At 37.5% G+C, this 18468-nt stretch overlaps 1 protein-coding gene across 3 annotated transcripts in view; it reads left to right on the top strand.

Moving 5' to 3' along the window:
- The window catches only part of WIF1 (WNT inhibitory factor 1), a 96368-nt gene that overhangs the window by 55942 nt on the left and 21958 nt on the right, over positions 1 to 18468 (top strand). For all 3 annotated transcript variants that reach the window (XM_044941584.2, XM_044941585.2, XM_025283910.3), the window contains exons 3-4: positions 5268 to 5376; positions 18031 to 18171. In XM_044941584.2, coding sequence (XP_044797519.1) covers positions 5268 to 5376; positions 18031 to 18171 — 250 coding nt within the window. The remainder of the gene's footprint in view (positions 1 to 5267; positions 5377 to 18030; positions 18172 to 18468) is intronic.

The following is an 18468-nucleotide window of genomic DNA, read 5'->3' as shown; positions in this document are numbered from 1 at the left end:
GTGTCTGGCTATTGGGAGAGGCAAGAAATGACAACTCTGAGGTTCAGTACCTTTGTCATGAAAAAATAATAATACTGTCAACAGAAATTAAGAAATCAGGTGGGGAAGCTGTTTTGGGAAGGTGATGAATGAGGCTCTGTGTGCGCAAGCACGGCCATGAGGTGCTATGAACTATTCACACCGCGCAGCTCGTTGCTCAGGAGGAAAAAGTTCAGTCTGTGAAAGTGCAGGAGTTTTATGACAGAATATAAAGATTGAAGAGCTGAGGCTTGGGTCCTAATGATTTTTCCAAGATTTTTAGCTGACAGGAGCCTTAATAAAGAAATGCAGGAAAAGCAAGATGTGGGAGAAGAATCAGCAGACTCACAGAATCCAAGGACAACGAGTTGTGAACTTGAAGGATGAAATTTTGCAGAGAGGTGACAAGAAGAATGCTGAGGAAGAATGTGAGATCTGACAATTTTGGGTCTAGACATTCAGGCGTCAGATTATTTTAAGCATTAGGCATGCTTATTCATTTTGTTTGGAACTTCAACATTGAACTATTTTCCTTTCTTATTTTAGTAGATTTTTTCTTGCCTTTCACATACTGTATAGGAGCTATTTTATATTCCTTTAGTAATTCTCATGCTCAGGGCCTGGCTAATCAGAACATACTTGTATGCTATAATAGTAGTAGGTTGTTGTGAGAATTAAATGAATGGTGACTGGAGTATAGTAAACACTTAGCAAAAATTATTTGTAAAATTGCAAACTTTACAGCACTGTATTCTATATTTTTGAATTACTTGAAATTTTAGGGGGGACAGATACGATGCTTTTACTATTTTAGTATTTTCCTGTGAATGCTTAGGCCAACATCATAATACGTGAAGTTGAAAGGGGTTTGAGAACCATGGTTTTATGAAGAACCTTTGATTCTTAACTCAGAGGTTCCTGCAATTATTGTGCTTATTAGATTAAGTGTACACCATAAACTCAGAACTTCAAAGGTAAAAAAGAAATACTGGATTCTCTCCATTCCCTCCCAATGGTTAATGCAATTCTCTGCTTCCTTTCTCTATGTCTACCCAAAAAAGAGTGCCAGAGTGAAGGCCTTCAGAGTTGTCCCATTTGTATTTTAAATGATGTCTTCATCTCTTCTGGAAGGAACAACCTGAATATTCAGCCAAGTTGCTTGGAAGCAAGTTAAATGGGCTCCAGCACTCCTTCCTTGATAATATTTGGGTGTCTTTTATACTTCTGTATGAAAAGAAAATTTACTGCGTGGTAAACCAGGCCAGCAAGATTTCTCAGCAACTTAATTTAGAAGTGAATTATTCTTCTGAATAGACCCATTCTTTGTTTGAGTACAAGGCAATCTTTTCATGTGTTTCCCGAATAAGCACCCTGGTTACCTCTACCTGAGTTTCCACTAGTGTCACTGAGTGTAACAAAATGTACTTTTTCCTAATAGAGGTTTTATGCTCTCCAGCATGCTACCTCCCTATTACAGTTCATACTCTGGGCTCCTTTTATCTTAGTAATAAATCTGAAATTTGTAAGACTTGTTCCCAAACTTTAAAGCTAGCTCTCTGTTCCCTTTGGCATAGAATTTAGGTTTTATTTGCCCCCAAATAAGTTTTTCCAGGAGAGAGTTTGGGACTAAGAATAGTTATTATATTATAAATAAAGTAAAAGCAGAAAGTCCTATCTAGGAGTTATAACATTAATAAATCTATCACTTATTTCATCAACCATTCTCTATGACTTTGAGGGAAGTGTTTAAGCCCTTAATTTAAATGAGGAATTTATTTCATCTCTACCTCATGGTGATGATGATTTATTTGTAAAAACATTTATATGGTATGGGTGATTTGGATAGATGGCTTTATAATGACAGTGAAACTTTGAAAGAAGTCTGTTCCACTATCAGACAAAGAATTGGTCAATTTCTAATGATTTTCAACTTAGAGTTTTTAAGAAGGCAGTGGACATAAACTTCTTTTAAAAACAAATATACCATATATGAAGAAAATTGTTTATTTTAGAGATTAGAACATCAATATCTCTAAAAAGAAAGCCAAACAAATAAAAATGGGTTTCTCTGGCAACTGTCTTTTGCTGATAAAATCCAAAGAAGCCATTTTAACCAGTTCCTGCTTTGTGATACAGTCTTAGGATTGTAGCAGAAAAGCCATGATGTTTACTGATTCTCAGAGAAATCAAAGGGTCACCCTACTGTGAAATTTGTGATTGATAAGATCAGAGTATTGGTTGGCCAGATGAGTTCATTAAACCCAGCTACATCCTGCAGTGAGGTCATGCCAACGCTAATTATAAACTCTCTGGGACTGAATATAGCACATTCATGCTTCCCAACCCACCTTACATGATCATACTGAAAAACAGCAACAGGAGGGACTTTCCTGGCGGTCCAGTGGTTAACAGTCTACCTTGCAATGCAGGGGTCTCGGGTTCAATCCCTGGTCAGGGAACTAAAATCCCACATACCACAGGGCAACTAAGCCTGTGTGCCACAACTATGGACCCTGTATGTTCTAGATCCCACGTGCTGCAGCTACTGAGCCTGCCCGTCACAACAAGAGAGACCGCAGCCCACGGGGAAAGATCCTGCAGGATGCAATGAAGACCCCACATGCCATAACTAAGACTTGAAGCATGCCAAATGATAATTAAAAAAAAAATAAAAAGAAACTGGCAAAGGTTGTGTTTGTTTGTTTGTTATGAAACGATAATAACAGGAGACCCAAAGGTTCTATGAAGTTACGTTTTTGGACTGGGTGAAATTCTTTCTGTCCCACACTGGGTGAACATCATCAAAAACTTCTGAAAGAGACATTTAGAAGCTGCTTAGATACTGAGTGTTGTTTTCTTGAAGCACAGTTTCAGGAAGAAGAGCAAGAGATTTCAATACATTGTTACCTGAGCATAGCCATGCTAAATAGAAGCCTAAGAAGAATATTTCGTCTATGATTAGAGATTTATACAAGTAGAGCCGGTGATTATCATCAGCCACACAGAACTGAAAGCAGGGTATATGATTTATGTCTGTTGTTAAATTAGTGTATTTATTTCACTATGAAAGGCATGGAACCATATGTAGAAAATTTGGGAGAGAGAGAAAAGGCAAAAAATCAGTTACCATCAATCCTATGCAGTCATTCTCTTTAATCTTCATCTCTCGTCTTTCATCCTTTTTCTTATTAACCCAAAAAATAATTTTTAAAACTTGCTGAAATTATATTTGTTTTTATAAATGCAATTTTAAAATATATCATCCACATAAACATAGATTTAGTGTATAATGTGATAAAGCTCAAAGGTATAATTATGGAGCAGCAAATGATAACATGTGGTATTTGAAGCAATATAGCTTCAAACTGTTTTATTTTCAATAAAACTGAATTGTTTTATTTTAAACATATTTGCACTCTGTTCACTCAACCCTTTTCCAATGTTAAATGTACTACAAATACAAATATTTCGAGTAAGTCTTGGCTGGTAGTATGCCATTCGTGAGTGGTGTTTTATTGTTGCTAGTTATTATTACTGTATTTGGTAATATAAATAACCAAAAGTTACTAACTATAAAGGCATACAGCACCAAATCCTTTATAATGCCAACCAAGATATGTTTTAGAACAAAATGTGAAATGATAAATATTATCTAGTAAAGTGTAGAGGGAAGTACAGCTTGTAGAAGTCATTTAAAACACTTGAATTCATGAAATGCCATCTAAGATGTAGCTCACTTTTAATAATCATTGGTTTTCTTGAAGGGACATAATTAATATTCTTGCTTTCAAAGGAATTCATTCAATTGAATGACCTTTCCTGATGATACTCCTTTCATCAGACTTCTTGCAATTCTCTGCCTTCCCTTAAACAGGGTAGGAATTAACTCTTGATGACTCTTTATCCTCAAGGCCCTCCTAATGAATGAATTTAGTAAAATTAATTCACACAACATTTTTACCCACCCAGGAAACCCTTCACAGTGGTCTTATGGAACCACTGCCACAAGTCAAAGAAACAGTTGCAGTGGAATTTTGGTTAATGAAGGTGCTCCTTTTGACCTGGTAAAACCCTGAAGTGCTTTTCAGCTTGAGACAGGTGTGACAGTATCCCTACAGATTACCTTCTAAGATTAACCTTTTACATTATTTTACTCATGAAGTTCTTAATGCCTAATACATTGATATTGTGACTTAAAGCAGAAAGTTGTATCAGTGTCTACCATGTATCTCTTATATCTTCCATGTTGGAAAATAAATTTTATAATGCATGTAAATTTTTTATACTGCATGTAAGAAAGGCTGTATTTTTAAAACCTCTTCCTAGCCCATGTTTATGTAATCAGCTTAATTAACCAATCCAAATTCTGGATATCTCTGCAGATAACTGCAGAACCACTTAGTCTGCCTAACTCTCATTTTGGTATCTGTATGATTTATTGATTGTTCTTTATTCCTAAGCAAGAACACATTGTTTCCATTACAAGTCCCTTTAATAACCCAGATGAGAATCAGTTAAGCATCAAAGCTCTACAGTGAGATTATACGTTACTACTCTCAGTAGTTTGTGGCCATTCAAGTAACAAGAATCATCTTCTCAACTAGATTCAGTGGGAAAGTGAAAATGTTTACAATGTAAAGTTTTAAGGCTTACTGTCATATTGCAGAGGTGGTTTTTACATTTTTAGACTTTTTCTCTCCATAATTAAATTGAGATGTTATATAAACCTTCCAAAGGAAATGATACTGAAAAATAAATGTTAACACCAAGATCATTAAATTTTGGACCTTCATATCTTCTTTTGCACTTAGGTTTTTGCTTTTGTTATCACTTATTTATTATGTCTTTCCAAATTCTGATCAAAAAAGTCACCTCACATTTGAAAAGAATTAAAGAATGACCCAAGAAACAGATGGATTTTATAAGGGCTAGTTGAAGATTGTTTTGACATCAACTATTTCCTTCAGAGCATTTTTCTCAATCCTATTAAGCTAAAAGGCTACCTTGTAAATATCTTGGATATGTGTTATTAATGTTTTGGAAGAATCACTTCTCTCCAAGCAGTCTAATTCTAGAGTTCTAAAACCCAGAAGACAGAGTTACGCCTACACAATATTTTAGGTGTTGTGTGTTCCAGAATTCCGATGGTGAAAAATGTCAGTATTCCATCAGAGGGATGATGAATTGAGAAGTGCCTTCCCACTCTCTGTGGTTTCCATGGTACTGATTGTCAATGCCTTTTGTTGCAGGCAGAATACTTCTATGAATTCCTGTCCTTGCGCTCCTTGGATAAAGGCATCATGGCAGACCCAACCGTCAATGTCCCTCTTCTGGGAACAGTGCCTCACAAGGCATCAGGTGGGTGGTCTTTGCCTCAGAAAAGGTTTATGCTTAAAATATAATAGTGGTGGGAATACTATTTTAGATCCAAATGTCATCCATCAGAGAGATTACAGGATGTTTTCTTGAAGAGAGCTATTGATTTTAGGGCAAATCAGTTGTTATGTCCCAATTTCCTTTGGACAAAAGATTAGGATAGGCGTGAAGAAATGGAAGTTTTAGAATTTCCTAAAAATTCAGTTCATAAATGATTCCAGATTAAAAAAAGAAAGTCACTGTATGAAATATACTTGGCCAACAAGTGCTAATTAATGTAATGCATATAAATGTGGCAAAGATACAAACTAAGTGATTCAGAGGGAATGGGATAAATCAAGAAAAACTTCCCCTAAATGAACATTGTATTAGATAGGAATTCGAAGTAGAGAAGAGACATGCAAAAGTGGGAGAAAAGGGTTCAGTCTTTGAGATCTAATCATCCTTCTCTGCTTAGAAAGTACAGTATGCAGTTCGGTATTTAGAACTTTTCAGCTTACAAAGCACCAATTCTTGCATTATCTAATTCATGTTCTGAGAGAGAGTCAAGGCTTGAATTACATCTCCATTTTACAAATTAGAAAATCGAGGCTTGTGAGGTTTAACTGACTTTCCCAAAGTCATATATTAGTAGTAAGTGGCAGAGCTGAAACTAGAGCCCAGGTTTTATGACTTTTAGAAAAATACAGAGATCTCTTATGTTAACATGTTCCAATATTTCCTTATGCCTTGAGTCTATTTTTTTTTACATAATTGTAGTAATATTATATATTGTTTTTACATGTTTTTCTGGCTTTTAACATTTTAACATAAGCATTTTCCCATGTCATTGCAGATTTTTCCAAAAGTTCTTAATGTGCTTATAATATTCTATTTTATGAACATACCATAATTTATGTTCCCTTATTGTATGTTATGTAGATTGTTTTTAGGGTTTGCATACTAAAAATATCACAGTAACCATTCTTTTTTAAAGTAATAGATGGTCAATACACCACGACTGTCAATATAAGGCCCTGCACAGAATGGGCATTCAAAAAACACTTGTTGGATTAATGTGTGTAGCAGAATCTTAAAGTTCATCTCATTATTTTGTTTTGTTTTGTTTTTTGAAAACTATATATTTTTAAATTTTATTTTATTTAACTTTACAATATTGAATTGGTTTTGCCATATATCAAAATGAATCCACCACAGGTATACATGTGTTCCCCATCCTGAACCCTCCTCCCTCCTCCCTCCCCATACCATCCCTCTGGGTCGTCCCAGTGCACCAGCCCCAAGCATCCAGTATCGTGCATCGAACCTGGACTGGCAACTCGTTTCATATATGATGTTATACATATTTCAATGCCATTCTCCCAAATCATCCCACCCTCTCCCTCTCCCACAGAGTCCAAAAGACTGTTCTATACATCAGTGTCTCTTTTGCTGTCTCGTATACAGGGTTATCATTACCATCTTTCTAAATTCCATATATATGCGTTAGTATACTGTATTGGTGTTTTTCTTTCTGGCTTACTTCACTCTGTATAATAGGCTCCAGTTTCATCTACCTCATTAGAACTGATTCAAATGTATTCTTTTTAATGGCTGAGTAATACTCCATTGTGTATATGTACCACTGCTTTCTTATCCATTCATCTGCTGATGGACATCTAGGTTGCTTCCATGTCCTGGCTATTATAAACAGTGCTGCGATGAACATTGGGGTACAAGTGTCTCTTTCCCTTCTGGTTTCCTCAGTGTGTATGCCCAGCAGTGGGATTGCTGGATCATAAGGCAGTTCTATTTCCAGTTTTTTAAGGAATCTCCACACTGTTCTCCATAGTGGCTGTACTAGTTTGCATTCCCACCAACAGTGTAAGAGGGTTCCCTTTTCTCCACACCCTCTCCAGCATTTATTGTTTGTAGACTTTTGGATCGCAGCCATTCTGACTGGTGTGAAATGGTACCTCATTGTGGTTTTGATTTGCATTTCTCTGATAATGAGTGATGTTGAGCATCTTTTCATGTGTTTGTTAGCCATCTGGATGTCTTCTTTGGAGAAATGTCTATTTAGTTCTTTGGCCCATTTTTTGATTGGGTCATTTATTTTTCTGGAATTGAGCTGTAGGAGTTGCTTGTATATTTTTGAAATTAGTTGTTTGTCTGTTGCTTCATTTGCTATTTTCTCCCATTCTGAAGGCTGTCTTTTCACCTTGCTTATAGTTTCCTTTGTTATGCAGAAGCTTTTAAGTTTAATTAGGTCCCATTTGTTTATTTTTGCTTTTATTTCCAATATTCTGGGAGGTGGGTCATAGAGGATCATGCTGTGATGTATGTTGGAGAGTGTTTTGCCTATGTTCTCCTCTAGGAGTTTAATAGTTTCTGGTCTTACGTTTAGATCTTTAATCCATTTTGAGTTTATTTTGGTGTATGGTGTTAAAAAGTGCTCTAGTTTCATTCTTTTAGAAGTGGTTGACCAGTTTTCCCAGCATCACTTGTTAAAGAGATTGTCTTTAATCCATTGTATATTCTTGCCTCCTTTGTCAAAGATAAGGTGTCCATATGTGCGTGGATTTATCTCTGGGCTTTCTATTTTGTTCCATTGATCTATATTTCTGTCTTTGTGCCAGTACCATACTGTCTTGATGACTGTGGCCTTGTAGTAGAGCCTGAAGTCAGGCAGGTTGATTCCTCCAGTTCCATTCTTCTTTCTCAAGATCGCTTTGGCTATTCGAGGTTTTTTGTATTTCCATACAAATTGTGAAATTATTTGTTCTAGCTCTGTGAAGAATGCTGTTGGTAGCTTGATAGGGATTGCATTGAATCTATAAATTGCTTTGGGTAGTATACTCATTTTCACTATATTGATTCTTCCAATCCTTGAACATGGTATATTTCTCCATCTATTAGTGTCCTCTTTGATTTCTTTCACCAGTGTTTTATAGTTTTCTATATATAGGTCTTTAGTTTCTTTAGGTAAATATATTCCTAAGTATTTTATTCTTTTCGTTGCAATGGTGAATGGAATTGTTTCCTTAATTTCTCTTTATATTTTCTCATTGTTAGTGTATAGGAATGCAAGGGATTTCTGTGTGTTGATTTTATATCCTGCAACTTTACTATATTCATTGATTAGTTCTAGTAATTTTCTGGTGGAGTCTTTAGGATTTTCTATGTAGAGGATCATGTCATCTGCAAACAGTGAGTTCTCATTATTTTGTTAAAATAGTTTCTTAGAGGTAAAATTATTGTGTCAAAAGATATGAACTTGAACCTTTTATAAGGCTCTTAGAACAAATTGCCAAAATCCCAAATTACTTTCTGCAAAGATTGCACCCATTGGTACCTTGGCTACCAGTGTGGCAGACAGCCTGACTTATTGCAGTCTCATCAACATGGGTTATTAATCATGTTAGCTGTTTAGCTGGCTTAAAAAGTGAAAAGCGGTTTCTCAATGTTCTTTTAATTTGATTTTTTAAATGCCTATTGAGGTAGGAGACTATTTTCTTGTATCAGACAATGTAAAATGTCTGTACGTTGTGCTCATATTTTGTGGTTCTTTTCATTAATTTGCAAAGCTCACTGTGCCGGGGTCCAGCCCCGGTGGATCCAGGGAATTCGAAGGGGAGACGACGTCGGCTATCAGGAGACAATAGCTTAATTAAGTGTTAATTAGAGATATAAAGAGTGGCTAAATAGGGATAGCTCAGTGAAAAAATTCAGTGGAGAAAAGAGGCTGAATAACTTGGTTTACGTGGAAAACCAATAAAACTCCAAGACAAGGAGTTTGCACCACCTACATAGGCTGCAGGCATCCTCCCATTCTCCCGAAGGAGAGGAGACACTAAGGCCTCCCCAGTCAGATCTTAGAAGCCCAGGCAAAATTAGTAGGCTTGGCGAGCCTCCACATTCCAGATGGGAATTCAGCCAGAAGGTGAGAGAAAGAACAACATGGGGAGACCAAGCTTAGGTGAGCAAGGCCCGCACTTTATTTTCCAAAGTAGTTTTTATACCTTAAGTTGTGCATAGAGGATAATGGGGGGAGGGGTAGAGTCATGCAAGGTCAGCAGTCCTTGATCCTTATCAAAGCCAGGCTTTCTTCCTGCAAACTTATCATATGCAAAAGTTTAGGTGATTTACATCATCTTCTGGCCAGGAGGCCTGTTAACATTTTATGACCCTTTCTTCAGAAAACTTATTTTTCTCTAAAGGTGATTATTCTAAAGTCAGGCGCCACCCTCTGAAAGCATTAGATAAAGTTGCATTCCTATAGGGCAAAAGTGTGGTGGGCTATAACAAGAAAAGAATTAACTCAAGGGTCCAAGGTTACAAACATTAAAGCTACTACTTACATTCCTATACACCAACTATATTAATCAATACACTCCCAGGGACACAGTAGGTAAGGGATATGGAAACTTAGCAGCAGACATTGGCCCAATAAATGAAAACCCTTCACCAATATAATTTCTAATCAACCTACTATACTATACTAATAATCTTCTAACTGCTCAAAGGAATCTGTATTTAGAAAGTTTAGAACATCTCGTGCCTCTCACAGTTGGGAGGCTGTGAACAATCACATGTGGCCTGAAGAACCTACCTGTTCAGGCAGGCTAGAGAACTTCCAAAGGAGTTTGTGAACTAAAACAGTCTTGTCACGTCCAGGAACTTTATTAACTGGAGCTGTAAGTTAACTCTTTTTCAGAGAGAGAGAGGTGGTGGGGGACAGCCCCCCGTAAAGTCAGAGGTGTAGGTGAGAGCACAAAGCAGTAAAGTAGGCAGCCTCTGGTTTTGGGGGTAGATGCTTGAGAATTTCCAGGGGGACTCCTGAGGCTCGATCCCGCCTTTGCGTATGCCGAGCCTCCTTCCTCATGACCTTTGCCACAGGTGGAGTTCCTCACGCTGGCTCCCGGCATCACTGTAAAGTATTTATAGTTTTTTTCAACTTATCATTTATGTTTTATTTTTTTTTTGAGGAGGGTTTAAAATCCTGTGTGGTCAAAACTATCTTTTCATTTGTGATGGATCGCATTCATTATTTGTAGACTTTTTAATGATGGCCATTCTGACCAATGTGAGGTGGTATAGTTTTGATTTGTGTTTCTCTAATAATTAGTGATGCTGAGCATCTTTTCATGTGCCTGTTGGCTGTCTGTATCTCTTCTTTGGAGAAATATCTGTTTGGGTCTTCTGCCTATTTTCTGATTGGGTTGTTCGTTTTTTTGATATTGAGCTGTATGAACCTTTTGCATATTTTGGAGATGAACCTCTTGTCAGTCACATCATTTGTGAATATTGTCTCCCAGTCCATAGGTTGCCCTTTCATTTTGTCTATGGTTTCCTCCCTAAGGAGCTCGTTTAAATTGGTGAAACAGGAAATCAGGCACCCTCACAGAGTCCATTTTCAGGTTGTGATTATCTACTACTTCCAAATGTATCTGTATTGATGCATCCCAGCACTGTAAGAGTTGGGGATTAAATAAGCACAGAGTTTTTCTAATTTTCTGGCATAGGCGCCCATGTGAGTATAGACAGGAAGAGTGAATCTGAGTTTCTCGTGGGTCATCACAATGCTGCTGCTATGACTCATGGCCCTCTCAGAGGATTTGCTTCCAATCGAGATGGAAGTTCCCATGAAGGAAAAGGCCTTGGGTTCTGAAGATACACTCACCTGAGGTTTATAGCCCCAAGGATGTGAATATCCCTTTCCAAATACAGGAAAACCCCAATTCTGCTCAGATGATCATGTTTGTACTATTGCATACCGCTGCATCATGGAGACAAGAAAGTTCTTAGAATATGACAACCAAATTCTTAGAATAGGGTATTACTCAGTCTTGTTCCATGTCAGTTGATGTTCTTTTTTGGTCAAAGATAATTTTCTATAAAATTTTTCTTGATATTTTTTGATCTTTTAAGAAGTGATCAGGAATAAGATAAATATACAACATGTCTCTCAATTTCCATTTTATATTTTTGAATTTTTCCTGCATCTTTTTCTGTTATTAAAGAACTGCAAACTCATTTAACCCTTTGAAAATTCATTAATTAAATTAATTGCACAGTGACACCTGTTCAACTTAAATTAATCTTGTATCTTTGGATTTCTAATCAAATGCTTGTCTCCAAAATCTTCCCAGCTTTATTAATTTTTTGTGTCTGCTGGAAAAAAAAAAAAAGCTTACTGAAAATCTACTTCTTGGGATGTTGAAACTGTAAGGTTTTGAATATATATTTCAATCAGTTACTTTTAGAGAAGACATCATTTACTGATAATTTAGAATCTTTATAAATCAAATGTAGCGGGGGAAGTGGATGATGCATTAGACAAGGTAAGACTAAAAAGAACAAACCTTCTGGGATGAGGTGACTCATGCATGTGTGGCATGCACACACACATACACTTTACACAGATAACCTCCCTTCCTTCAGTTCACTTCAGTTCAGTCGCTCAGTCGTATCCGACTCTTTGCAACCCCATGAATTGCAGCACGCCAGGCCTCCCTGTCCATCACAAATTCCCGGAGTTCACTCAGACTCAAGTCCATCGAGTCAGTGATGCCATCCAGCCATCTCATCCTCTGGCGTTCCCTTCTCCTCCTGCCCTCCATCCCTCCAAGCATCAGAGTCTTTTCCAATGAGTCAGCTCTTCACATGAGGTGGCCAAAGTAGGCTTTTGGAAGCAGATGTAGGATTTTTTTGCAGAAATGCAGGTGCAGGAAGTTTATGGGAATTTTAGTCCATTGCAGGGCATTATTCATTGCCTCATTAAGCTCAGTACCCCCAGCCTGAGCAATGAGGGTAACTTGAATTATTAAAAAGTAATCAAATCAGTGTGTCTTGCTCCAAAGCATCCAGGTAGCATTCGTTACTCTGCTGGTCTGTTTTATATCTTCAAGCTGCTAAGGTGTTCTTTTCTCCTACAGACTCCTGTGTGCCTAAGCATTGCATGAAATAGAAAACTCTTGATCTTTAACAGTTAGGAAGTGCCTGCCTTCTGGCATCAGAAGGGAACAAAAAGAGGAAATACAAACTGGATGGTTCAGTAAAATACCTGAGGTGGATAACAAAAAACATTTTCCATCAAGCCAAGGTTTGGCCTGTTGGAACACTGTCTCTGTCATCCCATGAAACCAAGGCAGCAGGAATGTTTCTCAACCAAGACCATCAGGAATCCAATGAGTAGGAACTGTCAAATAGGTGTTAATGCTGGGAGGACCACCTTCTTCTCAGTGACCCCCGTTCTGAGCAGAAAGTGAAGCCCAGAGTAGATGCTCAGTAAGTATTGCTGGGAGAATGAATGGCTGTCAGCACAGCGTGGAGCACGGATGACTACTTGTGTTGAATGATTTATATTCATGGAGCAGCATATAATCATGTGATATTGAGGATGAGCTCTGGCCTAGCCTGCTTTTCTCATTTCTTCCTTTGTTGGGAGGCAGTGGCTTGCGTGACCAAGGCTGAGGCTGTGTGAACACTGTGCCTGTCTCAGTGTAGAAGAACTATTTAATCAGAATAAGTTTGTTGTTTACGTCTATAGAAGAGATAGTTTGTGTGCAGTTGGTGGCACATCAGTGTGTACTTGAATGCCATGTGAGTTATGTTCAATCTACTTGAGTTTTTCTGAGTTGTTGTAATTTACCCTGGTCTCGATTATACAGCCTAGATGGCACTGGAATTCACAACATCTGGCCTCATTTCCATCTAGCTTTTGGTAAAAGTGGCTCTCTACTCATAGGCTTATTGCTGCAAAAGCACATGGTAACTTTCACATTTCTGTTATTCCTTGGAAATAGAGAGCCTGTGCTGTTTCTCCCTTTGAGGTCTTTTTCTTTATGCGTGTGTTTTTTCTGAGTGCACATTGTTCATATTGTACTCTGTCTCCCACTGCCTAAGGGGTATTTCTGTCTCTGTCTGTGTGTGTGTGCAGGTGTGCACATGTATTTGTGCAAGTGTGTGTCTGTGTGTGTAAAGGTATATGGATGTGTCTCCCATAAGGTATATCTTTGTTACTGTCAGTGCCTAGTTTGTGACAATGTACTAGGTGCTGAGGTTATAAAAACACATACCATATGGTCCTTCCCTTTGAAAATCACATTCTTAGCAAAGGATTTGTTGTTTGTTGTTGTTTAGAGGTTTAGTCATGTCTGACTCTTTTGTGACCCCATGGACTGTAGCCCACCAGGCTTCTCTGTTCATGGGATTTCCTAGGCAAGAATTCTGGAGTGGGTTGCCATTTCCTTCTCCAGGGGATCTTCCTGATCTAGGGATCAAACCTGCATCTCCTGAATTGGCAGGTGGATTCTTTACCACTGAGCCACCTGGGACGCCTAGCAAGGGATGCAGAATCATAATCAAATCATTAGATTATAATGCAGTTGTATACAGAGGTATATGTGAAATGATGTCATCAGCGGCAGCGGTGGGGTGTTAGGGAAACCTACAGAGAACAAGTGCTGTTTAATTTGGGTTTTGAGAGGTGAGCAGAAGAACACGGGACAGAAAAGAGGAGAAAGAACATTCCAGGCAGCAGGATAGGCGTGCAGAGTCAGGTACTGCAGACATGCACCACATGTTTGGGAACTGAAAGAAATCTATTTTGAGTTGAGCACAGGTTATATACAAGTCCCTGAAAATGAGGCTAACTAAAGTCAGATTTTGTTTTCTAAGCAAAATTCTTTGAAATATGTTTAAAAAGGTGTTCAATTATAATTCTTATTACCTGAATGGTCTTACAGGTAAAATTTATAAACAGAAAACAGGACAAGTAGAATTTGCAGAAAAGGAATAAAATTTCTTTTTTTTTTTTTTTAATTTCTATTTCACATTTCAAAACTGAAAAGTGGGCAAGTGTAATTAGCACAATTTATACATCTTTCATTAATTTCTACTTTTACTTTAAAAGTGAATTTATTGAAACTCATAAAACTATGTATCTCCTAACCTCTGAACATTATTTCCTAGTTCCTTTCAAATCATTCTGTACTGAGGTTAACATAATACTTATGTTTATATGCCTCCTATATCAAAAGAGGTGAATATATATGGGAAAATATTTTTACCTAGGGTGAGAGGATTTTTCATGTGTTCATCTTTCACTGGAAGTTGAATTTGTCAGGTTGAAATTACAAATATATAAGTAAAATAAGCATAATTTTAAACCTAGAGTTTATCAGATCTTTACATGATGAAGATAGAAAATACTTCGTATTATATTAATGTTCATTGAGCATAATTTTAGATTGGTAAAATAATTCTTTTCTATTGATTTACTGAGAAGATGAAGATGTCACATCTTTAGTTTTCTGCCAAGATTGCCTCAAGTTTTCCTAATCAAAAATATAAAAGACTTTATTTTCCTCTATTTGCAGTTGGCATAATTTTGCAGAACTATGCTAGATGTGTGAGTTTTTTTAAATGACTTTTTAAAATGAAAGACATGTTTGATGGTGAACAGTAATATTACAGTTTTAACCTTTCAAATTACAGGTCTTCCCACACCAAAAGAAAATTTTTTTTAAACTACTTTAGTAGTAGTATTATTGGTCTTATGGCTAAAGGAGGAGACTGAGGCCTGAGAAGTTTAACTAAACCACGTGATCCATCCAAATCAATGGATCACAGCAAGTGCAGTTCTCCACCTGATCCTTTTTAAGCATTAGACAATATGCTCAGAAGACATTTATGCATCTGTTGTGAAGTTAAAATACAGGCAAATTGAACTTAGGTTATAAAAGTTGAGACCCAAAGAATCCAGTAGTTGCAGACTCAAACATTGCAGCTACTTTGAATTCTAACCAGTCTGTAGCTTTAAACATGTGTCAATGTTTGCTTTATTTTTCTAGATGTTTTAAATGACTGAAATATTTAACTGTCACAAAATATCTCCAAAATAAATCATTGAGACCTCAGTGCCACAAAAGCCTGGGGTTTTTGTCTTGTTTGCTAAAGCACCCCCACTGCTTAGAGCGGTGTCACATGGTAACATCAGTAAGTATTTACTGAACAGATGAACTCTTTGTGTGTGCTCAGTTGTGTCCAACTCTGCCATTGCCTACTCCAGGGAATCTTCCTGACCCAGGGATCGAACTGAGTCTCTTGCTTCTTCTGCGTTGGCAGGCAGATTGTTTACCACTAGTGCCACTGGGAACTGTTTGTATATTGACTCAAATTTGTATTTATCCATTTAAAGGGAAAAATTCGTCTTGAAAACTCTAAAGAAGTTACTTATGGCATGTTTTCTTTCTGTTGGACTTTATATCCTCATTTTTCTTCCCTGGGATTGCTCAGAGACATATTGTTTAGGTGGGACTATTGTGGCTCAGATGGTAAAGAATCTGACTGCAATGCAGGAGACCTGGGTTCTGTCCCTGGGTCAGGAAGGTCCCCTGCAGAAGAGAATGGCTACCCACTGCAGTATTCTTGCCTGGAGAATTCCATGGACAGAGGAGCCTGGTGGGCTATACTTCATGGGATGGCAAAGAGTCGGATACAACTAAGTGACTGACACTCATATTTAAGGCCAGGGAACTCTGTGCATCTTGGTACCTACACTGAACTTAGAGGCTATGTTAACTAATCACACATTTACATGAGAACCTTCCAAATTGTCTAGAAGACCCCCTGATGACTGGAGCATGTGGACATGTAGTCATAACTTAGATTTGTAAATGGTTTGCTTTTAGCACATCTGGAAATATGGACAAACTAGTAATTATTCTCAATGGAATTTCCCATACATATTATAAGACATGTTTTGATATTTGATATCTAAGATATGTTTTGCAACTTGACAATGCTGATAAATAGAAATGAAGATGAGTTTGCATACAAGGATCTTCTCTTCCATACCAAGATTTTGAAAGCTAAAAAAACTCTGAAGTGCCTTGAAGAGAATTAGGTGGGCTACAAAGTAGAGGCTCAGTAAGGTCCAAGAAAAAGATAAACCTGAAAGATGTGGTAAGGAAGATTCTGAAAGTTCTATCTTTTAGGTTCTTGCATGTTTTTATGCCTCAGGGCAATTACTGGCCTACCCATCTGCGCAAGAGTCATGAGAGAAACACTTTATATCTGAACAAAGTGAAAATGCGTTGTAGCGTTAATGACTGAAAGAAATTACCTGTCAGCTCCTTCACCTCCTTTTGAAATGGAAATCCCTACAATGGATTTTAGTGTTTTGTAAACTTACATTTTCATATATAAGATTTCATTCAACCAAGGTTTTCAATGGGGACAATTTTACTTTGGAACTTCAGAAACAATTTTGGTTTTTTCTCTTTTTAGTTCTTTTAAACTGTCCCCACCCCCAACCCCCCCCTCCCCATTTAATTGATTGTTTGCAATGGTCAGATCTCAAGATTCAGGAAAGAAATTCATGTTATTTGGAGAAGGGCACAGTGATGAACACTGACAATGCCAAAGCCTTGAGAGTAGGTTTTCGGTTGCCAAGCATGTTAAGAAGATTTTATGACCAGCTGGTGTGCAGTGCCTTCCAGAAAAGAGAAGATCAGTAAGAGAAGATCAGTTTCTAGCTCATTTCTTCTTATAAACCTAGGGAGAAGGTTTAAAAAAAACTCTTAAAGGAAAGTATTTTTCTTGGCGTGGTATGATTTTCCCAAGCTTGGCAATAACCATAACCTGCCATACAGAAACAAAATGAAACAGAATTTCAGTCTCTTAGTAATATTTCTTCTATTCAAATGGAGGAACTAGAATCTAGTGGATCAATTTTCCCCAGTGGATATATGATGATAATCCCGTGGATTTCAGAAATGTTATGTAGTCAGCCTCTCAGCCAATGGCTTGAGCCCGTTTCTACCTAATGACTTGTGGGTACTTCACACTTGGTGGCCCTCTCACCTCCTTTGTACAGCAACACTGTTAGTTCCCACTCTCTGCTGAGTCACACCTAGACACCCCAAGGGATCGTTCATCTCACTGAAAAGAAGGAGCTCCTATTTAGGAACCTAAACCATTAGTTATAAGTCTATTGTGAGATTATTTCACCACAGCGAAATCTCTTCTAAATTCCTGAGATACGAACACTTCTTAATATTGACAATTAGCCTGAGGAAATACTAACTTCATTAGCTCGGTCCAATGACTAGGGTCTAGTCTGAGTTGTGGTGTATTTCCAAAGGAGATATTTTGTCACTTTCAAGCATAGAGAGTAAAAATAAACCAGTGGGGGTGTGGCTTATAGAGCTTTATTTAATGGATTCTGGAATGTTGATTTTTAGCTCTTTTTGAATTATATGGAGGCTGGTAAAGATGCTCATACAGTTTCTTTTCCTAATTAATTAATTAATCTATGCTACCTGTTTGCACCTTTACTTTTCAGAGAAAATTTTACCATCTTTTTTTCAAGATGGTACAAGTTCAGACTATGAACAGAATATCTTCAGTTTTATATTAGTAGGGTACAAATTAATGAGGGTCATTAATTCTTTCTCTACCCAGCATGATGTATATGTTCTGCAGAGAATGCCCAGATAATAAAAATATAGCTCTTACTTTAGTGGAGATACAAGAATGTCAAATAACGGGATGTGAACATTTTTGTTTTGTTCTTTGCTCTCTTACTGAGGTGTCTGTAAAACTGGAATCAACTAGATAAACTGTTTCTCCATACTTCTTTTTCTTTAGTTGTTCAGGTTGGTTTCCCATGTCTCGGCAAACAAGATGGAGTGGCAGCATTTGAAGTGAATGTGATTGTCATGAATTCTGAAGGCAATACCATCCTGCAGACACCTCAAAATGCCATCTTCTTTAAAACATGTCAACAAGGTAATCAGTGATGGTGATTCTAGAGAAGACATAAAACTTCCAGGTGTGATTTGGACAAAAAAAATTGTAGCTAGCTAGCTAGATAATTATTTTGTATAATTATAACCACACCAGTGGGAGGAGGGGCTGCTAAGTGCAGGGTCCAGTAATAGTACTGATAGACTTGCTCTGCTTTGACCCCACTCACAATTTTAGGGACTCCAGTACCCTTCAAAATGCTGTCTTCCACCTCTTTCTCTCCCTCTTCCAGTATAATCTTTGGGAGTCCTCAACCTCATAGCAAGGTCACCAGTCATC

The sequence above is a fragment of the Bubalus bubalis genome, chromosome 4 (assembly GCF_019923935.1).
Source record: "Bubalus bubalis isolate 160015118507 breed Murrah chromosome 4, NDDB_SH_1, whole genome shotgun sequence".
In the NCBI taxonomy this organism is placed as follows: domain Eukaryota; kingdom Metazoa; phylum Chordata; class Mammalia; order Artiodactyla; family Bovidae; genus Bubalus; species Bubalus bubalis.
The sequence above is the reverse complement of the archived record's forward strand: the minus strand, read 5'-3'. Positions and strand labels throughout refer to the sequence as shown.